The sequence below is a fragment of the Centruroides vittatus genome, unplaced genomic scaffold (genome assembly GCF_030686945.1).
Source record: "Centruroides vittatus isolate TY-2023 unplaced genomic scaffold, ASM3068694v2 contig_990, whole genome shotgun sequence".
NCBI lineage: Eukaryota > Metazoa > Arthropoda > Arachnida > Scorpiones > Buthidae > Centruroides > Centruroides vittatus.
In genome coordinates, this window is record NW_027122659.1 from 112,004 (window position 1) to 137,979 (window position 25,976).

The 25,976-nt window shown below is 29.4% G+C and overlaps 2 protein-coding genes across 3 annotated transcripts in view; both read left to right on the plus strand.

The window, feature by feature from the left end:
- The first annotated feature begins 1,476 nt into the window (after nucleotides 1–1,476).
- Nucleotides 1,477–4,839, plus strand: LOC136986081 (myosin regulatory light chain sqh-like). The gene is made up of 7 exons (XM_067283536.1): nucleotides 1,477–1,603; nucleotides 2,009–2,116; nucleotides 2,815–2,890; nucleotides 2,971–3,072; nucleotides 3,157–3,235; nucleotides 4,546–4,594; nucleotides 4,685–4,839. Exons 1-7 carry the CDS (start codon nucleotides 1,601–1,603, stop codon nucleotides 4,793–4,795), a joined length of 528 nt encoding a protein of 175 aa, XP_067139637.1. The 5' UTR covers nucleotides 1,477–1,600; the 3' UTR covers nucleotides 4,796–4,839.
- Nucleotides 4,840–10,395: 5,556 nt separating this feature from the next.
- LOC136986082 (TBC1 domain family member 14-like) overlaps nucleotides 10,396–25,976 on the plus strand; it is a 65,368-nt gene continuing 49,787 nt past the window's right edge. Inside the window, exon 1 of one of the 2 annotated variants that reach the window (XM_067283540.1) lies at nucleotides 10,396–10,570. The gene's annotated coding sequence lies outside the window, so the exon portion shown is untranslated. The remainder of the gene's footprint in view (nucleotides 10,571–25,976) is intronic. The other variant, XM_067283537.1, reaches the window with a different exon arrangement.

Genomic DNA, 25,976 nt, shown 5'->3' on the forward strand with positions numbered 1-25,976 from the left:
GCCTTTTTAATCATACTCATCGATGGCAGCCAATCTTTCTAAAGACCCACTCTAAAACCCCAACGTGGGCCTGGCTCAACTCATAATGGCTTGCTAAAAAGAGCCCTCTTAGTGCCCACGGGACGAAAAGAGTTCGAAAAAAATCGATTATCCGGCTGCCACATTTCTTTTTATATGTTACGATTTTAGTGAATATAAAGTTTCAAAGAAGTAAAACAAGTAGAAAATTAAATTTAAAATAATCAAATAAAAAAAAAACTTAAAAAAATAATTAGATTTAAATTGTAATTTTTCGCAATTATAATTAAATCGCTTTATAAAATTATAATAAAAATAAAAAATTAAATTACTGTAATTTTCATTATCTTAATTTGGTATAACATAATAATTGCAATTTAAATCTATTTAAAAAAAACCATAAAAATAGCCACAGAAAAATCAGAAATATATTTATTAATAATATTTGTAATTTTAAACCTGTCCAAAACGGAAACCTGCCAAAGCAGAAAACAATATTCGGTACCTTGCGATTCCGGTTTATACAGGTTTACTGTATTTAATAAAATTTAAAAATTAATCGACTGAAGTAACGTCTGTTGAACTAAGACATTGACATCACACTGATGTATTGTTTTACTTTTATTTATTTGTTATTATTATTATTTGTATTTTCAACGTTCCGCATAATAGAATTTACAACTCTATCATTACATTAAACAATTTCCGAAAGCATGCGAGTGTATAGATTGATTTTCAATTTGATGGATAATGTTCTCACGTGACAACTCGTCCTTTGCAAGAAAATCAAAACTAAATTGTTAAAAATTGAGGAAAGAACCTTTCATGCGGAAATTATTACACCGATATAGGAAATTTTGAGACCGAAATAACAAAGGAATTCTATGTCATAATACCGAAATTCTTCGATATATAAAAGGGAAAAGAAAAATAATCTTACCATTAAAAAAGAAACTATTGAATCTTCGTTCCTACGTGCATTTACTAATGAACCTAACACGAAACTTTGACAGAATAAGTATGGTTCTTTCTTGCAGAGTCTTTACACATATAATTGTTATTTGAGTTGGTAAATTTTCCGAATAGTTCATGTTCAATTTTATTCCCGAAAATGTCTGCTTCAGCTGAATTGAAGACATTGAAAATATAAACATAACAGTCGAAAAGTAAAATAAACTCATAAAAGGTGAATATTTATTCTTTCTAAACTAAATTCTTTGATCTTTGCCAAAATAATTCGTGTTTAAAACATATTAGAAATAATAATCGATGTAAAATAAGTGCAAAAAATAAAATAAATTTTGTTGTTTTGGCACTCATTAGTTTCCGTTACAATCACAATATTCTTTCGGGAGCGCGGAATTTTTGACGTCACCCACGGACTAGCCAATGATGTGAACGGAAACAATGATTTTAGAACGTAAATTTCATTTAACAAACGACTTTTAACTCCATATTCGGCAATCGGGGTGTTGTATCAAATGATCTCGTTCGGTACACTCACCGGAAGAAGCGATGAAGCGACCTCTGTTCTTTCACTTAACAAATTCATTTTGGTGGTGGTCAGACGAATACCGGAGCCATGGTACGTACTAAACCTTATATTACATATATTTCAATTAAATTTTCTACCAAAAGCCTACTGTTTCGGACATCTTAATGCCAAATTCGTATTGTCACTAAACTCTTTAAATGTATTTAATCAAATTTCTTGTGTGTATTGTTGGATGAACCGAGTCAATTTTATACCAGTTATACTAAATTATTTTAATATTTAAACGTCAAATATTCGATTAGATGTAGAGCCGTTGCTTTAAACATGTAAACAAAGTTTTGTTTATATGACTCGGTGCTAACTGATGACCGATGAAAATTTCTATAAATAAACTTTTCTCTGTAAATTTGATGTTTTTAACATGTTTTTCTGACTTGTTTATTCAGTTAAAATTCCAGTTTCATTTAAAATGACTATTTTTTTCTTTTATAAAAGTCTCAGAAGACCAAGAGTAAGGGAGAATCTCAGAAAAAGAAGGCTCAAAGAGCAACATCCAACGTATTTGCAATGTTTGAACAGAATCAAATAGTCGAATTTAAAGAGGTACTTATAAAAAAAATGTATTTATATTTTATATAAAATCTCTGGGGGTGATCCATAAAAATAAAAATAAAATATTTATTTATTTTTTTATAAATTTTATTCCTAAAGCCTCTGAGGATCCAACACCCAGATCAACCACCATAAGTACGCCACAGTATTAAATGCTGATAAAATATAAATGAAACTATAAATGTAATGAAATAATGTAGATGTAAAGAGAAAATTTATTCTTCTTAATAAATCATTTTTTTTAAATTAGGATTTTCAGAAATTGGTATGAATGAAAATGCCATCTGGAAATGACATATATTAGCCATACAGTTGCGTGATCTCATCTATTAAAACACCGTTTTTATTGGGTCAAGGGCAGTTCCTGGTTAATAGTGTTATTACTGTATTTAGAGATTTATTCGTGAATATTAATCGCTAATAAAACGGGATTTTAATTATTTATTAAGTAATGTTTTATGTAATTTCATAAATTTTAAAAACAGTTTTTTAATTATTCTAATTTGGGTACGTTAATACGTGTGTCTGAGTCGTTTATTTTAATCTTTAGTGACGCTATCTGATTGAATTTTGGCCTAATTTCTAGCAAAATGTAGGACTTCTATACATTTAGAATAATAAATAGTATTGTGCTCATTCAAACGTGGGCATTGCCATCTTTGTTTAACTTAAGAGATTTGTATTTTCAGGCCTTCCAGCTTATTGATTCCAACAAAGATGGGTTTATTGATAAAAATGACTTAAGAGCAACATTCGATTCTCTCGGTACGAATCAATATGTTAATTAGATTATAAAATTTAAAATTTAATTCAAAATATAAATATTTTTATCCAATAATCTCCAGGAAGAATAGTGAAAGAGGATGATTTGGATGGAATGATAGCAGAAGCAACAGGACCTATTAACTTTACCATGTTCTTAACTATCTTTGGAGAACGTGTTTCAGGTTATAGAATATTATTTTAAATTAAATCTAAATATTTATACACAAAAAATATAATAGTAAAACGATTTTACTGGTATAAATTAGGTTCTGATCCCGAAGACGTGGTTAAACAAGCATTTAAAACATTTGAAACACCCGAAACAGGAAAAGTATCAGAAAATAAGTATGTAAATATAATTATTGTCTTTAGAAATAAGTTAATTTACTCTAACAATAATTAAATATTAGCACTTACGATAAGATTAATTATGATGTAAACAAATGTTTATCATAGTTAAATAATAGGGTCTAAGTATTGATAAGGCATGTTTGCTAGTGTACTGTACATTAGTTAAATTATAGTTAAATATAAACTCTTTGAATATTTAAAGTAAAGAAAGTACAAATTATACTTCGTATCAATCATACAACTGACTAAGATTTATGGCTTATACCTAGGAAATATATATCATCTTACACACACGTAACCTTGTTTCAGTTGAACTTAGTCTCTAGAAGTGAAAAAAAGTTACATTGACTTTGACATTTGATATTTTTTACTGGATAATAACTTCATTATTTCGTAGAACATAAAACATCTCTTGTTGAGGTAATGCATTTCGAGATATAAGTGCTGTAAATGTCAAAGATATACAATTAAACTTTATTTTGAAGTAAAGTCTACTTGAAAAGAAAAGTTAGTAGCTATACCACGTATTTCCTGAATAAAAAATTGTTACATTTTATTATTTTCCACATGTTATATAACAGAGGGAGTGTATGGGGATGGGTCAAAAAACGACCCCCAAGGTTTTTGGACTTAAAACACCTGAAACGTCGAGAAATGAAAAGAAATTCAGGGGTTTTGTCTGCATGTGTGTGTGGGGGGTACGATTTTGTCCACCCACTTTAAAGCTTAATAACTCTTGTGTGTTTTGTCGCAATTTTCTGAAATTTTGCGAGGAAGTTTGGGTATTAGGGGAATTGATTCTATTAAATTCTGAAGGTTAAAGGTCATGAAGAGAGTGCTAAAGAAAAGTCGCTTGTCGTATCTCGAGTAAAGTCGGATTTAATGACGATTTTACTCGTTATTAGCATTTACAAGTTTTATAAAACCCATCCCTACCTCCAAAATTAAGCTTTTTGAAATTTTATAATAATTAAGAATATAAAAATTTCTAAAATAAAATATCATAGTAGTTTTAATGTTTTTGCCAGGAAAATTATACAATTAGTTGCTGTATGTTTTTTTTTTTTTTTTTTTTAATTTTAGAACAATATTAAATTCATTTAATTTTATATTACACTAAATAATCTCGACTAATTATAAACTAAATTATATCAAATAGAGAAAATAAAGTATGAATACACGGGAAAAAATGTTTAATTTCCGTTAATTTATATAATAAAAATTTTAATTAGTTTCGAAATTTTATCTTTGTATAAAAATTAAAGAATTAATGTGCAAAAAATTATTATTTTTCGTTCAAATAGATTAAGAAAAGCTTTAACTACTTGGGGAGAAAAATTATTAGACGAAGAAGTAATTAATTTTTTCTTTTTCTTCTTACAAATTAAAATATTATGGCTTTTTTTCCCTGCATTTTTAAAAGAAATTTCCCTTCTTCATCAGGTTGACGAAGTGTTTCGAGAGGCACCGATTGATAGAAATGGATTAATTGATATCGATTCGTATGTCAAATTAATTTGTGGTTCGGCTCAAGACGAGGAAGAAGCAGCATGAAGTCATTTATGTCATAAATAAATCGAATAATTGTTTAATATGAATTTAATCTTGCAGTGCTCCTGTTATAAAACGTGAAGCTTTGCCAACAAATATTAATTTAATTTTTAAATTATATATTTATTTTTAAGCATTGTTAAATGCTTTTATTACGTTTATATCACTAATATACTTGAATAAATTGAGTTATAAATAAATTAAACCTATATTTACTAATAAAACGAATTTATTTTATCATTTAAATGCACTATAATCTGTATTACGGTGCATCTAAATTATACTGTATTTGGTTTGTAATTTTATTAAATTAACCCAAATATATTACATTTACAATCCTAATAATAAGATAAAAATTAGTATCCGGGTCAAAGGTCATTTCGGGGTTATAAATATTACACTGTATACTAGTAGCGTAACTAGAAGGGTCCGAATTAGAACGTGCGAGCCTAATTCATCCCTGTACCATTACTGTTGTAGATGAATGGTAAACTCGTAGATATTGTTTGTACAGTACATGTATATAAGTTCATTTATCACATACAAATATTTTTCTTGTACTTATTTAATGTTTTCTTCGTTTATTTATATACAAAGGTGCTTTAGCCTCCTCCTAGTTATGTTAACGTCGTGGGCTCCATATCCTTGATTTTGAATAAAAAATATTCTTAATAAATTCTAAATTTAGTATATATTTTTCTCTTAGTGTTCCCATTCTCATAATTTATTCGGCTCTATTAGATCTGAGTACTATGAGCATGATTTATGTTGTCCTAAATCAAGTCTACGATTACGGATTAAACAGTATATCAAACAGTAACTGGAAAATTTCAAGTCTTTCAAAATTAATTATCTTGATAAAGATTATTATACCTTATCACGCCATCAAATTAAAAAGAAAATTCTAAATATAATATACTATATTTAAAGGGAGATTTAGGGATTAAAACTCCAATTACTGAGAGTTTCTCAAATTATTCTATGAATTTATAATCGTTTGTTTCTTAAAACTTTGTAATTAATAATAAATGGAAGTAATAATTCATAAATATTTGGTTTTCATAATTGTAAAGATGTTTAACATAAAAAAAAATACTTTGCAAACTCTTAGAAATAGGGTAGGAAAGAATAAGCACCCTTTATAAATAGTTCCTAAGTTGTAACTGTACTTGTCCTGTAATAGGGAAAATAGTTTTCAGATGAATTATTTGTACTTCTTTTACATTAATAAAAGATAACACGGGCTTTACCACAGTCTAATTTTTTCAAATTTTCCAATTACTAGATTAGAAAATTTGGGAGAATCGGGTAGCAAGTTCATTATCCTGATGAAAAAGTTGATGTTTTATAAAATAAGTTCTAGTTTAGACAGGATAAGTTAATAAACGAGTATTGAAATTGTGTGTTATTGATTTTACATTGAAAGAAAATTCTTGAGATAAAATGGTATGGAATCAAATAGTATTCAAATAGCTTGAAAACGTAAAGTAATTCTTTTTTAAATCGAAATTTTCGAAATTTCTTTTGTGAAAAATACTTTTCTGTCACTTTTCTCTCTTAAAATCTCCCATTATTTACGGCTGAATAACTAGCAAACATAGATTTAACATTTTTCTCAATGATGTCTAAGAGTATGCATCATCAAATCCACTTGAGAGTACGTGCGTACTCTTGAATGCATCTGTCATAATTCAGAAAAAAAAAATCATAGTTTGCAGCACAGCATACTCCAGCAAATCCCTCCAAAACCTAACTAACAAAACAGTTTTCTACCACCAAATAAAACCACATCTTCTACTTTACAGATTAAAGCACGATAAATACAGTCACCCTCTGAACAACGGCCATTGACGGAAACATAAAAAATAGCCGTTGTTAGGAGGTGGTCGTTACTGAAGGTTCGACTGTATTTGAAATGTGCAAGAAAATGTGCAAGAAATGGAAAATATTAAAACAGTATTTTGTAAATTATGTTTACTTCTAAACTGAAACTTTACTTTCAAACAGTATCAGATTAATTTCATTAATAAAATTTTAATAATTTTTAGTACATCCATATTTTATAAAATATATAATAAGAAAAAAATAATAATTTCTATATTTTTAAATATTTCTAACAGAGAATTATATTTTACTGAAACTGAATACAAAATGAATATACAAATTTGCATGGTTCTTTCTACAAACATTTTTCTCTATACAAATTATATTCATGTATAAAATAATAAAGTGTTGCACGTATATATTTATTTGTGATATAGATTATATGCATCTAAAATAAACAAAAAATAGTACAATAAATTATCTAAGAATAATATGCTTTGCATACACTAATATTTTTAAACATTTTTTTACTGAATTAATTCTATAAAACGGAAACCTGTGAATACGGAAAATTTTGACCAGTGTTTTCACTGGGCGCATTAACCTAGTAAATCAGCTAAATGCATAGGCAGACAAATAGCATAGTCCGTTTCATTTGAAACGAACTATGCTATTGAATATATGTAACTATAGTTTATATTAATAAAAATTATATTCTCCACTTATCAATGTTGATAGAAACTATGTTCATAGAAACTACATACTTTATCGACCGAACTCCCAGCCCTACACTAAGAAGGCTTTTTCCATACCCAGGCCCACAATGGGGACGACCAGGGCCTGACAAATTCGGGAGGACAGACCACCTCGATAAATTCCTGGGATGTTCTGACTATCCGGATTCGATTCCGGATCCCTCAGCGCAGTAGTTTGGCTCCTTTCCTCTTCGGCCATTCGACTGTTACTGTATGGAGCCCAGAATATAGTGGGCCTTATTAACATTTACACACGAATCTGTAAACGAGTCATTAAAAAATATCGCGAAGAAAAATTCATTTTTCAATTAAAATATTCGAGAGATAAATGAAGGCATTCATCTAATCAACCTAATCAAGTTACTAGTAACAGTAATAAATTTTCTGAATTGCTTTTATACATTGGCTAAATTAACGTCAACTTGTACTCGGTGTCAATTTGTTACTTAAACAGGATTAAATTGATTTATTCATTAAAAATTGTCAAATTGCACAACCAAGCATTATATAATTCAGTTTTTAAACTTTCGTGTTAATAAAAACACAGCTGTATATATAAACATGTACTGTACAGTAAAACCTGTGTAAACCGGAATCGTACTGTTCCGAATATTTTTTTCTGTTTAGGCAAGTTTCCGTTTTATTCAGGTTTTACTGTATATTCATTGTCTATATATTCATGATAAACAATGGCATGGGCGTCGCAGAAAAGTTTCCAGGGAGGAGTGCAAAGTTTGGAGACATAATTACATCAATACAGTTTTATTTAATTATTTAATTTTGGGAGGGGTTTTAAGACAGACAAAGCCTTACGTGGTCAAAGGTGAAAGTATACATCACGATCACTTTCACGATTACAATTTATGGAACGTTTTACTCAATCCTAAGGGGAGTAAGTGTCCCATTTTTCCCTTCTACGGACCCCATGAATAATGGTAATTAATCACACTTTTCATATATATCCATTATTTAAAGATTTCCTCGTTATATTTTTATGTTTATCAATTTATAAAATTATATAATTTATTTTTATTACTGATTAAAACTTTATACTTTTATTGATGCTGGAGACAAAGTGAAAATGTCATTAATTATTGTATTTCTCATAATTCTTTTTCACAGCATTAAATATATTATAACTCAGTTAATATACAGCGTTTTACAGTTGTAATATGTAATACATTTTACATAGTATACCTATAGATGTGATCTTCGAGAGAAGCTGAGGATTTTATCAGTGGATAATTATCCAATAGGAGCACTAGAAGCGCGCTTAGGGCCTCAAAAATTACAGTAAAAAGATAATATCCCTGTAAACATTTAGTGAACGTTGAAAAACTATAATTTTGCACCCCAGCAAGAACAGTGACGTAACTTGATTTTATTGTCTTTTTTATATTAAAAAAATCACTTTTACATAAAGGGCTTTATAATAAAATTGCGCCTAAGGCCTCAAAGAACATAACCCTCTACTGGATTTTTATGTATTTGTTTAGAAATGAATAGCAAAAAAGCCCTATACACTATGACCCGTACAAACTCTCGAAGGCCCTGTCTATAGAACTTAGGAATCGCATGAAGAAAGATAGAAAACAAAGATTTATTATTATTTTATTTTGCTAACCTCGAAGTTAAGATAGAAATTGCAGTAATTCACATTGCAGTGATGATTGAATGTAGGTTGACAGGTCAATATAGTATTTGCATCATAATATAGGAGAGTTTGGAAGTCGATATTAATTTTAAATTAATAATAATAATAATAATAAAAAGAATTGAAATTTCCCACGAACTTATCACGCTTTCATTAATTTTATTAAATAATAAATAAAATCCGCATATTTCTAAACGACTTTTTCGCTATCTCAATTGTATAATATCGATTGAAAGACACGAAATCCGATAGAAATGTCTGAAATTCGAGATGAATATTTTTGTCCTTGATCTTTTCAAGACATATTCCATCTGAGGATTAAATATACATGGCGTAACAAGACATTTCCTTTTGGAATATTTCTATTTAAACAATTAAACTTTTTTTTTAAGTGTAAATTATATAAAATGGAATAAGTCAAGTTATATATACAATATAAATTCAATTATAAATATATAAATATAATTAAGTATAAATGAGATGCGCGATTATATTTACATAGCAAACATTGATCAAACGGGATGAATTTATATTACGTGTCATTCGATCAAAAATAAGTATTTTAAATATTTAACATACGCGTGAATATAATTTATTAAAGATAAAATTTAATAATTAAATAAAAATTACATTTTCCACGCTTAAAAATCATTTATTTATCTAACTTATTCGTCGCTGGTTCCTCGTTATAAAGGTGAATACATCAATAAATTTTGTGTAATTTTAACGCGAAATTTTATTTTTTGGTAAAATAAATTTAAATATATTTACATAATTAAGTTATAAACCTATTTAAAATTTTAAAATAAGTTTTTTTTTTAAATAAAAAGAAAAAAAAAAGGACAATTGCGTATACGATTTTTTAAATAGTAAATTTAATAGAAATTTCAGTTCAGTATAAAAAAAACCATTTAAATAAATATAAAATTTTAATTTAATTATTTAAAAATTAATATACTACCCCATAAAAACAGGTTTGACTGTACTTTAATAGGGAAGAAGTGACGTCATTTATGGAAAATCACTTATGTCTATGGTACGATAAATTCAATTTTCTTATATATTTAGGTAAATAAATATCTATAAATACTCAGAAATTAATATAAAATGTTTAAAAATTTTTGTCGTATCGATTAAAATTCGCTACCGGATTTTAAATTAATTAATAAAAAAAATATGGAAGAACGGAAAGCCAAGTAAATAAATTTCTATAGATACAGTACTATCTTTAGTTTACACGCGTAAAAAAATTTAGTAACATACTTGAACAGACATAAAAAACATATATAATAATAATAAATAAACGTTCGGAAAGCATCTCGACCTCGACGAAACTTTAATAATTTAACCTTCGACGGTCGCGCCTCAAGAGGCTTTTGCGCGAATTATCAAACCATCAACAAAGATGGAGGAAGGGGTGTTGTTTCCTGTGGTTATCACAATCATTCTTAACTAAAACGGCATATTTATTGATATAAAGTGATAAATGGTCCTTTTGAAGTTTTCTGTTATCGTTCATATCATTAGCGGTGTCTGTGGGGAGAGGTATTTATTACGTTTTCCTATTATAAAACCTTATATCTATAGTAATTAATTAATCATTATTTTTAACTTTTTTATTGTGATTATTCTTCTCTAATAATTGTTTTAAGTGATTTTCGAGTGTTTTAAGTTTATTTTATAATTTTTTTCTTGAGAATTACTCCACACTCGTTCAAATTTTTTGACCTCTGACCCCTGAAATTAATATAAATGATATTTAATTGTGTGGAGTAATTCTTGTTTCCTTTAATGAGAGGAATCGAAACCATTTTAATTGCATTTTATCAGCTGATTTTTAAATTAGTCCATTTCATTTTGTGTTTATCATGTCTATTACAAGTCTCTTGTGTCTATATACTGAAATTATTTCAGTTTTAATTGATTTTTAATCTCCATAATTATTATAAATTAAACTTTTGGAAGTTTATGATGGAGAGTAAAAATTATATAAATGTAAAAAGAATTTGTTTTTTTTACTCTTTCACAAATGTATGATTAAAATTTGTTTCAAATCTCAATTTTTGTTTACATTTTTAACAGTTATCTCGCAGTTTATCGCCTGTGATGTAATTATTTTGTCAGATTTGGTTATTTATTTCTATATAAACTGCATAAACTAACTGTGAATGTAAAAATATAAAAAATTTTTAAAGTAATTTAAGTTCAAAGAGTACGTTAAATGTTTCTCGGTTATTATCTTTAAATTTTTAAATTAGTTCCTTTTTTTTATAAAGTTGAGCAGATGTAATATATCCCTATACAGAATTTGCAATAAATTTTTATTATAATCTGGGTTAATAAAAAGATAGTTTCTTTGTGTTAAATTCTGTTGTAGTATGTTCCGTTTGTATATACATTACTTTATAACTTAAATTTTTATGTTTATATATTTGTTTGATGCTATAGAAGTATTTATAATTTGCAATATTTGGTAAACTTGATGAAACTTTAATAATTTAACTAAAATTTACATATTATTTTTAATATTTTTGGGTTAACCTCAATTTATCAACAAATTAATGTAGAAACAAACAAAATAAATTCATCAAAAAAATACAGAATTGTCAAAGTATTGAACAAATAAAGATAAACAGTACAAATTTAAAAAAAAACTGAACATAAAGATAAAAATAAAAGCTGTTCAGACTCTCCAAAATGTCTTTTTAATGTACAGTACATCAATTTTTATAATATTTAAGTTAAAATAGAACTTTATTTTAAAGAATATAATATTTATAGAATAGATAAAAATATCGATCACAAAGTTTAATAAATTAAGAATTTCAATAAAATATTTTCAGCAATTACTTAAAGAAAAGCATAAAAGAATATTAAGATTAATAATGATTAGTAAATTTTTTTTGAAATTGCTGAAATAACTACAGCATATGGATTCAATTTAAATAAAAGTAGAAGATAATTAAGAAACTTGATACAAATTAGATTTCATAAAAAGAAAAATTATATTATATGAATAGGAATGAGAGAGACAAGAGATTACATGTGTGAATTAGAATAAATTTGTGAAGTGGAATTATTGAGAAATATAGATATATTTGTTTAGATTATTTGCAACTGTGTAATGGCAAATTTGGCTATAGGATTTAATGCTGCTACAAAATATATGATGTGCTTATCTTTAGTTCCAACAAAGTAATCAGATAACGTCTTGACATTTTTAATTAAAAAGCAAATATTTTTGTTACTTTTTTATTTACTTTTCCAGTTTATAAAAATAAATGCATTCTATAATATCTCGTATTTATAATAATTTGAAAAAAAGCATGAAAACTTGTCTCGTAATATTTATATGTTATAGCAGCAATATACATGGTTATTTTTTATTAAAGAGATATGATGGTTTTTAATTTTTTTTGTACAATGCATCAAAACTTTAGTAGTGTTATTTAATAGAAACAATTTTTGAGAAAAACTGCAAAATCACAAGTTATAGAAAAATTGAATTGGATCAGACTGTATGAAGTATTCAACTGTGACAGTTTATTTTGTTGTCGTAAAATGTGTTCAGAAGAATTATTTTATAAATTGAGAAGTATTCTCTAATGTGAAGTTGTATATTGTTTAAATATTTACATCAACGAAGATTCTGTAGTAATGTTATTTAAGTAATTCATAATATTTAACCACAGCAAAATATTAAGGAAGGTATGTAGAAAATAATTTATACTTCAGTCTGCTGAAATCTATACAAAATGTCAGTTTTGAAGATATTAAAATGTCTTGTAACATATTAGAATTTTCAGTTTTCCAGATGCCACTATAGATGGAAATATCTATGATAGACTTATGAATATGATTGTCACTCTTGATAGATCAAAGGAAAAAAATATAGTAGTAAGTAAAGTTTATTGTAATAGGGTATACCTGTTACAAGGGGGAGAATCAGTTGATACCAACATAGTTGATTTTGTTATTTAATAATTATAAAATATTGACGTCTTATAATAATATCTAATTTGTTCAACATTGATATATATTTGCAATACTGCAAACGTATGTATTTGATATATTATATCACATTACATAACTACAAAAATTTTTTTTAAAAATTATACAAATTATCATCAAATTATAATTTTTTCCATGTACAAAATGCTTAGTTAGTATTTCATTGTTGATCTTGTTCGTCGCACGGAGGTTATATCTATTTCGTAACACTAGTGCCTTGCTATAAAACGACACTTATAATTTTTGGGGGATAAAAACCCCTACATCTAGAATAGCACCAACTGCAAGATAATAATTATTATTATTGAATTATCTTCTTATTATTGAATCTTAGCCAGGTGGGGAAATTTAGTGGTAAAAAATTCTGAAACATATCAGTTGCTATATAAGGTTCTGAAATTATATTATACCACACAAGATTTTGACAGATTAGAACAATCTTAAGATAGGCAGAATTCAGAAGAAATATATCAATTATGTACTTGATATAATGACTTCGGTGGTGGAATAGTTGATATTTTTTCGAGCCCCTAACTTAGAAAAAACTTTAATAATGATTATCATAAGGAATAAGTGTAGGTCAAATTTGTTTCAATTTTTCTATTACCATAGTTTTAGCATTTAAACATTCAAACTAACTAAATAAAAAATAAATAAAAATAAATAAAAACTTAATAATAAATAAACTTAAAAAATAAATAAAAACTTTTTTTCAAAAATATTAAGTCACTGCTTTCTTTCTATATGAAAATTAAATATCATCAGTATTATTAATAGTGAAGAAATATACATATTTGTACTCTTAATAGGAATAATAATAATTCTTTTATATAAAATGGCATAGAATATTGTTGAATCCAAAAAAAAATTTATATTCTTTTGTTACCTTGCATTTAATGAAAGCAGCAACATATTTCATACAGATAAAATACATTATTTTGATAAGGAACTGCTCTATTCTTTCAATTTTTATAAAAATTATCAATTAGTTATTGTTGGTAAATGTATTCCATGCTTATCTTCTTAATGAATGGACTGAAAGGAGTTTTAAAAATTTTATTAGAAGCATACCTGCATATAATTAGGTGAGTCACCCTATTGTAATTCCCTATTGTTATATATAACAATAGGGATATGTGTATGTATATGCATATACATACATATATCCTTTATTAATCCATTAGTCAGAATGAAGTTTGCAGGTGGAGATGTGTGTTTTTGTGTCTCATTTCCATAAGGAATTCAGCAAAATTCACGATTTCCATTGCATGCAGTTGATTTGCATAATTTTCTAGATGATTATTCTATATATGAAGCATTTTTATATCTATCAATGACCTTCTGAGATTACTTTTTCTTCTCATAATCATTTTATATGTTCTAACTACAAGTTGAGAAAATGTTTTTTATTTTTTGGGTGTCAAAACAAAAGAATAAAATTTCTAATTTTCAAAATGTGTAAAAATGATTCCATAATGTTAAACTTGAAAAATAATCTATATATTTTTTGAAGAAATCAAAACAGTTTAATATTTCAATGCTTGCTACAATGTAAGGGTCATATTAAGAGGGTATTATATCCAGATATATTTCTACACAGTATATGTAATATAGATTCATATAACAATATAAACAATGCAGAAATGTTTATATATTCATTAACTCAAATTTTAATTAAAATCAAATGCTCTATTGGATTATTGGATTGTTTTAAGGCTAATTTTACTTTTTATTTAATTATTAAAATTAGCCTTAAAAAGTTAGCTCAATAATCCAGTAAATCATTTGGCTTCAATACAGAAATATAAGTATTTTTAGTTTCTGACAAATGTAATTATGTAACAATTGAAAAACTATATGCTGTTTTTGTATATGTTTACATAATTATTCTGAAGATTGAGGTTCCTTTCCAAAAATATATAAAGTAAATATTAAATTTGTTTTACTTTGATTTGTCTTTGAAAAAGTCTGAACCTTATTATCCTTTTATTTTGATCATTCTTTACAATCCATTAAAATATAGCAATTCAACAATATAAAACAGTTTTCAATAAATTTTTCATGTTATCATCAATATTATTTTGTAATTTGATTTTAACTCATTACAAATTCATCAAACAATTTTTTCTTAATCTAAAGTCACCAAGAGTGTGTTTAGAAAATTGAAAGTTTTTACACATCGCACGCACATTGTCATCACAGCTTTTTGCAAAACCATCAGACGTGTGCACACATGCCTTGACTTTTGTTCATCAATCAAGGCTTTAATTGATGTTGTTATAAACTTCTACTTGAACTTTGATCTTAAATGCTGATAAGTTTTCTATAATTTTCTGATTTTGATATAATTATTCTCAGATAACTATTTAGAAAGTTTGGTTTAGAAGCTAAGCAGTTAACTGTTGAAGCATTGACATTAAAATTTTTAAATTTAATTTTTAAAAATTTATTTTAGCATATTATTATTATTACTATTGTGGTGTTCCTAAAGTATATCCTACTTGGTTTATCTACTGGTGCCTAATGCTATGCCAAACCAGGATCAAGGCATAGCTACAGAACATGCTGTTTGTATATGTATTTGTTTATATTTAATTTCTTGACTGTGACATCCGTTTGAATGGCAGCCTTTTGTAGTGTGATGCATGTGCTGTTGTGAAGCCTTAATGTTTCTGGACTTTTGTCTAATGTATGTAGTATTATGTTTGTGCAAAAAGGACTGCAGGTACAATAAATATCTCATTCACTCTCCACAGATACCTTATTTCTTGTGTGAGTTCTATTAACTTTTTCAGTGTGTGTATTTTGTATGTTGTGATTGTTTAGTACAGCTATGTCTATGATGTATGTGATTGTGTTTTGTTTGTTTATGAATGTGATATCTAATCTGTTGTGATGATTTGTTTTGTCTGTGATTATGACATGGTCATAGTGTATTTTCTGTGTTGTTTTCTATGATTGTTTTCTATGACCTGAGGTGTATTTGTAGTATTGTTCCTAGATATATACTAGTTTGTGTTTGTGCGCAAGCTTTTGATGTAGGTTGTTCAAAATGTAGGATGCATCATACTTTTTGAATTCAAAATGCATTCAAAAAGTAAAGCCAATTTATTGAATCTGAAATAACATACAGCAACAGCAATGAAATGAAAAAACAGAAAAATTTTACCAAATTTCACATTTCACATGCATATTACAAGTGCTTAATGTGGGTGCCATTGGTAACATGGTAGATGTCAAAATGGTCAAGTTCACCCATATACATCCTAGTATTTCCATGATATTGATTCCACTGTTTTGGAGATGTATTGTTTCTGGTCATCCAGGTGATATGGTATTCGGGCTAATATACGATGTTCTTGATATATTCCCACAGAAAGAAGTGACAGGGTAATAAATCTGGGGATTATGGAGACCAAAACAGCATTGGGAAATCATCACTTTTGGCATGGCCAGTCTAATGTCCTGGTAGGATGACATTCAAGTTTTGACAAACATCCAAGTGGAATTGTGACCTGCTGAAAGACTTCATTGGGAAGTGCTTTTCCTCCATCTGAGGCATAGGTCATTCTGTTATCATGTCCAGGTAGATGTGGTCAGAGATGATAGGCTCCATAAAAAAGAGGGGAAATGTGCACTTTGCATCTACTCATTGCACGAAAAACATTTACTTTTGGTAAGTCTTGCATGCTCCACAATGGCATATGGGTTTTGTGTGTCCCATATCCTGACACTGACTATTAAGTTTCTGCTCAGGTGGAAAGTAGCCTGTCAATGAAGCTATTCAGTTCTTGTAACTTGTCCTGCATTTCAAAATGCAAAAGTTTTGGCATTTTAGCTTGTTGTCTGGTGTAAGTATCTGCAGGAGCTGTGGTCTGTATTGCTTACATTGTAGACACTTTCATAAGATTTGCCATATTATAGGTTGTGGCACCTGCAGTTGTACACTAGCCCATGTTGTCAATTTTCTGGGACTCCATTCTTATATGGCTTGAATTCTATCTACTGTTTCTTCTGAAAAGTCTGTGGACAGTGTAGATTTTTCCTGGCCATAAGTAGCCAGTGGATCTAACTACTTCCCCCAATACACAATGTGAAGTGCACATTTGCTGAATTTGATCTGAAAGTATTACTGTATATCATGACAGCTATAGTTTGTGTGAATTCTATCACACAAAATTCATTCTCTTGCTTTGATGTTCATATTTTGCACATCTTTCACACCAGCAAAGCATTTCTAAATGAAGCACTATCATGTAGCAAACCATTTCTAAACACTTGCTACAAGGGGTTGCTTCAGCAAAAATAAAGCAGCTTTTATGTCCGCTACATATGCAAAGCAAAAATGGATGCTTGTATGTATAATGTGATATTATGCTGTGAAAATAGAAAAGTTGAAGTGACTGTCGATAAAAACATTATGGAAAGATTAAGAAGGATTAAATTTTCTAAAATGACTCATCTAAAAAATAGGAAAATACTATATCTTAAACATTATTATCCATCTTCTGTCTCTACTTTGTTCATATTTTCAGAAAGAGAAATATTTAATTCTTTATCTTTCTTGTTTTGTTATATAGTAGTTCTTTAACTAAAACACTACTTTTGGCTGTAACAGGAATTAAAGAATAGATTACTTACATATTTACATATTTAGCTCGGCAGAAATCATTCTAAACTATAATTCAGTGACATGTAGTGATAGCTGTTCATGACATCATTTTTGTTACATTCTTGCTATGTAAAGAAATGCAGCTGCAGTTTTGTACCTGATATGACATATAGTTTTGTATAATATTTATGACAAGATCATAAATACAAGAAACTATAGGAAGCATGTTTTGAGACAACACTTGAAGATGATTCTTGTAGGAAAGTCTTGTGTGACAATCTTGAATCCTTCTATTTCTTTGAAGAGGCATCCATGAGTTAGCCAGCAGTTTGACACAGTTCTGTCAATTTGATCTTGGCTGAGATTATTCTTGAACACAGACCTGTTACCTGGACAATATCTGATTTAGTATCATACTGTGAATGTGTAACAACCATTTTCATTTTTTACACCGAAGTAGGTATGTTTATATTTATCATTTAATATACTGGTGGGGGCTTTTAATCTCTTAAAAAAAAAATAATAGACCACTGAAGGAAAATTGAGGAGTGTCACTAGTGCTTAAAAAAAAGAGAATCCAAATGGATAAGACTACCTGATCTGCACACACAAATGCTAAGGAATCTCATTAGCAAATCCGCAAAAGTGGCAAAAAAGCTGAGGAGCAAAGTTTCAAACATGATTCTTGTAAAAATTCAAGAAATCTTTAGTTTACCCAGATAGCAGGCTAGGAAGAAATGTGTTGCTCTGCTTTAAATGAAGAGTAAATCTACCATGCTTGGGATGATTGGAGGTACTCCAATTATGTCTAATGCGATGGGAATAGTTTTGATGATGATAATTCACACTTAAATGAACATAGAATAACCACAATGGAATAGCCATTAAGTTTTTTTTGATTGAAACTAAATCTCCTTCAACTGAGTATTGTCTATATTTTTTCTTTGGCAGTCAAACTTACCTGATATCTGTAGATTGACCACAGTTGCTAAAGAAAACATAGTAATTGCAACTTTCTTGGGTATCCACTTTTTTATGATGCAAAGCACAAGACTGCTATTACTAGCATAATCATTGTTATTGGTATTAGTCAGTGCTAATATTGCAATTTCATATAAAATTTATTGCATTTAATTTGTTTTTCTATTAGGTATACTTTTAAAATTTTTAAATTTAAATGGAATAAAGGTTATAAAAAGGAGTTTATGCAATACTATAAGAATTGATGACCTTTCCATCTGGAATCTGCCAATGTTAATTATATATTTTATGATTCAAAAACAATTTATGGGCTTGTTAATGTGAAGTATAATATGTAACTAAACTGTTTTCTATAATTTCATTCATTTTCTATAATTCTTAATGTTTTCATATCAGGCTTTTCAGTTCAATACTTAAATTTTTATCTTTGGGTCTAATTACCTTGGGGTCACACTGTTAAAATGTTTGAATACCATTGCTATAGAATTATAATATCTAAGAAGATAGTATAAAACATTAACACTCTGGTTATTAGGTTAATGCAAGTAGATATTTATTATAATTCTTTGCAAAATTTACCGGTAATTTTTGAATGCAATTTTATTAATGGTTAAAGAATTTTGCAATGCTTTTAGCTGTAATTTTATGAAAATGGGTAAATAACCAAATCAGTAATATGTAAAGAATGAAAGGAGTACTTTCAAATATTTGTAAAATTAAATAATTTCTTGCATATTATCAATTTGGTTAGTTTATTCATTATAATATTTATATGTAGTAAATAATTTTATTATTAAACATAATTTTTAAAATAGTTATTATGTATATATATATATATATATATATATATATATTTACAATACATTAAGATGCAAAAATTGTCAGTTTTGAGATTTAATCAAATGATACAAGGTTGATAAGATATACAAATTAATCCTTTGAGGTCTCATCTTCCATTTGTAAATAAATGAATAATAGGTGAACTTATGCAATCACATATGTTATCCATATTTCATAAGTTTATTTGTTCTTAGTTTTGTGTTGCCAATGACTGAATAATGAGTAAAATTGTCATTAAGAGCAACCTTACTTGAGATATAACACATGATCCCCCTTTATCTTCCCACCCTATTGATCTTTAACCACCAAAATTTTATAGAATCAGTCCCCCTAATACACAAACCACCCTGCGAAATTTCAGAAATTTTCAACAAAAAGCACAGGAGTTAAGTCTCAAAGAAGGAGAACAAAATACACAAATAAACATCCATACATACAGAAAAAATCTTTGAATTATTTTGCATTTCTCAACATTTCAAGGTCCGAGTCCAACAATGTGAAAATCTTGGGGTCATTTTTTGATTGTTTGCCATACTTTCCCTCTGTTATATATAACAGAGCCAGGAAAGTATAAATGTTAGAGCTTTTTATATGCATTTATATATTACATATATCAATTCTTTTCTACCTAAAATATAAGAAACTATTTAAATCAGTGATGAACAACTATTTCTATATGCTGGACACAAAGAAATTTTATAGGTTTCCAGTGAACTTAGTACTGTGGTTGTATGCCTTATTTTGTATATTGTTGTATATATTATTCTTAGTATTTATTCCATTTTCTTCCTCTTCATTATTTCTTTTGTCTATCACTTCCTAGAAACTTCTTTCTTCCCTAACCCTTCCCTGTTCAAATGGTGGTGACCTAATTAAAAGACAAAGAAAAGGTGGTAGCCTGAGGGCTAAGTGTAGGACAAGAGGTCACTTTTTGGCTTGGACGTTGGACAGATAGGACCAGGGCTGGATTATCGAATAGGCAAAGTAGACAAATGTCTAGGGCCCGTAATTCGGAGGGGCCCGGCTTCAGTGCAGAAGATTTCTCTGTTTGAAAACGAGTTAAAAATTATTTAAGAAATTCGACAGGACAGAAAAGGCTGTATTTAACAATTCTTTGGGGATACTATAGATTACTATCTATGGAATTTCGGGACATTGAATATATATCTGAACTGAGGGGATCGAGACGAGTTCAACGATACCCTACTTTTGGACCGGAGACGAAAAATAACAAAGTTATCATACTTTTTTCCAGCGATCGTGCGATGATAGCGAGTCGCGTCGCTTGCCATTAAAATTGCCTTTAGTAGACGTTTCCCCCTTTTTTTACTTTGTTCAATAATTACCGTGAATCAATAACTAGTGACATTTAGCACATGGCGGCCTGCCGGCGGCTCCCCTCCGGGAGGTCAGTCGGGAGCACGAACAGTTGGAACGGCTGCCATGTTTGCTGCCATAAGTAACATTAACCGAAATGGCAATCGCGCGATGATCAGAAGTCGCGTCGCTCTCTCCACTCTCGTATCGCGTGTTTAACTCTACTGGAGATGACCGTAGTCCGACGTCATGGTTTGCAGACTTTACCGCAAGATGGCAGTACTAGCAACTATGGTGCCGTCTTCGTGAGTGCATTAAAAAAGTATGGTAAGTGAAAAGGTATGATAACTTTTTTATTTTTCGTCTCCGGTCCAAAAATAGGGTACCGTTGAACTCGTCTCGGTCCCCTGAGTTCCAATATATAATCAAAGTTCTGAAATTCCATACATAGTAATCTATAGTACACCCAATTCTTTTCTTACTAAGCTCCACTCGACTAGCCATTACCTGAAAAAAAAAGTCAACAGCCACCCGTGTGTCAGAAGTAATGTACAGTACGCGACGGGATCTCTCGCACCATCTAGAAATATTCCTAGGGCCACGTCTCGTGGTAGTACTGGTGTATGGATGGTTATGATTTTTTTTCTAAATCTAAACTTATACGTCGCGACATCGCATATTCCATATAGCGTTCAAGTTGCTCGAGTGCGAAGATATTACAATTCAATTGTGTTTTATAAAAGAGTTAAAAAGGGTGACACTACAGTGTGACTTGGGGTGACACCACGATATCTGCACCGGGTGTCACCCATGCTAGCTACGCTAATGTCACATTATATAAGATTTGTTTAGAAGCAACTTATTTAAATGGGGCCCCAATTTAAATTTTGTCTAGGGCTCGCTAGAGGCTTAATCCGGCGCTGGATAGGACGTGTTGTGAACACCTCCAGTTTGTTCTGGCATCAACTGGGGGACAAAGGAGACAACAAGCCTAAGCTAGCATTCAAGAGGAATCTGAAATATATCCCGATATAGGGACCTCAAGAAGCTTATTCAGAGAATCGGATAGATGTCTACAATCAACAATTTCTGCAATTCGGAAAGTTGATAATCTAGCAAGCGCCACTATCATCCCAAGATGTTGACACTTTGGATACCCATTCTTTTCTATTATCATATATCCAACTATCCTATTGTCTATCTTTTCTTCTCTCTTTTTTATTTGTATAAGTAGTTTTAAGTATTTAGTCGTAGTTCCTTATTTTTGTACCACGATGAATATTTTTTTGTCGCAAGGTTGCTTAACGATTCTACCCGAGTATCTGCAGGAATTATATGTTAACGGGAAGAACGAGGAGTGTCAGAATTATAAAAGAATCCTGTAAAGAAAATAAACACGGGTGATGAGAACATATGTGTGTTATATTCTCTTGTTGAATCACTCACCACGTGCGTATCTTACAGTACCAACATACTCAGTAAACCAAGTACTAAAACAATCTTTTCACTGGTCAAGTTCAGTTTGAATGTTTATCATCATGAATGTCAGCTTACTTAGGGTCGCATAATAGCACAAGACAGAAAATAGGAAAATAAAATTGTTGCCAAAACCCTAGAGACTGCATATCAGTATCCTGTGAGCTGCAGGTTGTTCATGACTGATCTAAATCACTTTTTTTTATAGTTAACTGTCAGGGTCTGATGCTATTAATCACTATTAAAGTCCATTTAAATGATCAAATGTAGACAAAGAATGGCAGTGACTTCTTTGTTATAGAGCATGTAAACAACTCTAAAACCATTTACATATAAAAATAAATTGGTTCATTGGTACCTTTATCTTTATCATCCATCTGAAACAAAGAGACTCCCCATCATGTAGTGGAATCCTGACCTTTTGGTTGGTTGGGACATTCAACTTAAAAAGAAGGAATCATGAGAAGGAAAAAGAAGACACAATGGGATGAAATGATAAAAGGACTTTCCCAAGTGATTAGTTGTATAGCTCCATGTATGCATGAGTGCTATACAACTAATTAATACAACTAATATTTCCTGTAAATATTCAATCTAAATAAATGAAGTTAGAAGTATAGACTTTTGATTTAGTTGATGTCAGCTCTGCCAAGAGTAGTGTTGCCACCAGTTCAGTTTTCACCTGGACAAGCCGGTTTTTAGATTCGTGGTCCAGATTGATTATTACTTTGTCTGGTTTTTGTAGAAATTGTAAAATTATGATAAGACAAAATAAATTTATAAAAATATTTGCAAGTATTTTATTTTAACAGTTAAACACTTTGACTTCACACCCCCATACTTAGGCTAAGAGTGATAGAAAATGTACTTTTAAAATTCTAACTTGCAAATATTAGGTCTACCAACACAAGTCCCTAACTGGTTTAAAACTGGCATGTGCATTAATCAGTTCTTGGCTGTAAAATGACATTGTGCCAGCCTCGCGTTGTTTCAAATTCAAACCAGTCAAGGACTTGTGTTGGAACAAACCTATTGTCTGGGTGAGCAATTTTGAAAGGTAGCAACATAGCCAAGAGGTAGAGATGTCTAAACTCTTTTGGAAAGAGGGCCAAAATAGGAAGTGTGAAGTCAATCAACCAATTTCCAGAACCTTAAGAAAGACACAATAGAGACAAGGCCAGAAAAACTGCAGAAAGAGCTTTGAGGAAAAACAACATCCTTAGGGGCTGTCCATAAATTACCTAAGGTATTTTGGGGTGGGTGGGGGTCAAGGATTTCTTACAATTTCTTACTCAGGGGTAGGGGGTAATAGATCTTGTCTTACGTAATATATTGTTTTTATTTTTTGATCTTGTTGAGTGGTGGAGTTTTGAATTTGGCTTTAATTTGGTGGTTTCTATTAAGAATGCTCGTTATACTGACACCATCAGATGTGATGTGATAGAATAATAACATTAGCAGACTCACTCTCTACACATTTTTTATCATGGGAGAAAGGCCATACAGGGGTTTCTCACTGTTTTTTTTTATTTGAATAAGTGCACCACTCCTATGGATATATAACACTAAGAATACATAAACCAAAATATATGATACAAAGTAAACAAAAATTAGTATTCGATTTTTAGTGAAAACTAAAATGTAAAACTAGAAATTAGAAATTATAAATAATCTTCTCTTCCATATTTTTTGAACATAATTGTAAAAAGTATCAAACAGTGGCTTCTGAACAAGCTTATCGAGTGGATATGGCCACCTGAAACCAAGTGTAAATATTCCTAATTTCAGAATAAGTCTAACTTCATCATAAATCGGACAATGATAGATCATATGGTGGACGGTGTCTAGGTTTTCTGTACAGCAAACGCAAGAGGCAGTTTCTGTCCGGTTATACATGCTCAGTAAGTAGTTGAGCAGTAGCAAACGTTAAATCTCTAAGTGGTGATGAGAACCTGCATTCAACACTAGTAAAATAATCTTATTCTACCAGTTTTACTGCTCAACTATTGTTGATTTCACTTTTGCATAGCGTTGTCATAAATATAATTTTTAAGGCTGCTGCGTGAGAGAGGGTTTTCGAACACAAACGTTTTCGAAATCGTAATTATATGTGATAACGCACCGTTCTTGGTTTTTTTGTGTGACGTTATTGTTTATTCAGCGCGGTGTGTGATTGATGAGTAAATTTTTATATTTTTAAATTTGTTCACATAGTCTTTTATAAATAATAGTATATATTAATTAACTAATTAATAATTATATATGTTGGACCTAAAGTTTTTAGGGTTTTATTAAAATAATTTATTTTTGTTAAAATCTTTCTATAAAATTATGCCTGAATATTATGTAAGATTGGGAAGGGAAGGGGGGGGATCAAAGAAAATATTACGGTTTCTTACACAGGGGTGGGTGGGAGTCTAGAATGGCCAAAATCGCCCTTACGTAATTTATGGACGGCCCCTTAGTAAATGGAATGGGAATTGTACATGATATGAACTTGAGTTGTTAAATCTTTTTAAAAAAAATTAATAATCTTAAGAACTTTATTCATTAATCATAAAATGAATTTCTTATCCTACCTTGTTAGAAAAATCCTCTGAAAAACTTTGTAGATGAAAATCAAAATCCAGCTTGGAAAACTTTGTTGTAATGTTTTATTTTTATAGAAGAAATATGTAGAAACTAATATGGGAAATTCCATGAAAATAATAGAAAAATATTATTATTTACTATGAAGATAATTTTTTAATCTTCCATACAATAGACAGGCAGTATAAAAAAGTAAATAAGACATTTTAAAAGATTATCATAATCCTTCATTATTTTTAAATTAATATATTGATCTAAAATATATATTATAAATTTATAGATAATGCCAAACAATTGCCAGATTACATCAGGCTATAGTAATACTACTAATTTTTAATTAAAAGTCAAGTACAGTGTAATTTAGCCTAGAGATAGGTGTTAGGTGCCATCTCTTGACATATTTAATAATGGAAGAAAAGAATTGGCTGAAAGTGGAACTGGAATCTGTAACTCCCACTTACTGTGTAGATGTGTTGCCAGTTTTCCAACCCAGATCTCTGTCCAATCTTTATTTCCAGAACTATTAATTTAGATATAACCATACAGGTTACTCATGGCTCCAACTGAAGATGACTCCAGCACCCATAGTCTGTATCTCACTATGGCACTCAGTCTGCTATCTTTTTACCCCAACATGGTGTGTATAGGAAATCCTCATTTATTTGAACTCAGATAGTTTGAAATCATTAGTCTGTAACTGTATTATTTTTCACAGCCAAGATATAGAGATTTACATGTTAAGGAATTTGGTTAGTTCAAAATATGGCTACTTTGAAATTCAAAGTAAAAATTCCATCCAAACCGTGTTATCTCATAAAATATGGCTGGTTTTTGGGATTGCAAGATTTGGCTACAAGAAACAGATTGAGATATTTGTAGGGCTGTAAGCTACAGATATTTCAATCTGATGTTTGGGCAACTTACTATTTTTTGAAAAGTTTAAAAAAAATTTAGGCTACATTTTGAGGAATTCTGATTCTCTTTATAAAACCTATATGGCAACTTGTTAGGTTCTCACCAGACACATGCTGTTTACCTGCAATTTATTTACATTATTATTGTTAATTAATGAAAATAATGTTCGGCATACATAGCTGTATTTTGTTTGCTTAATATATTACATTA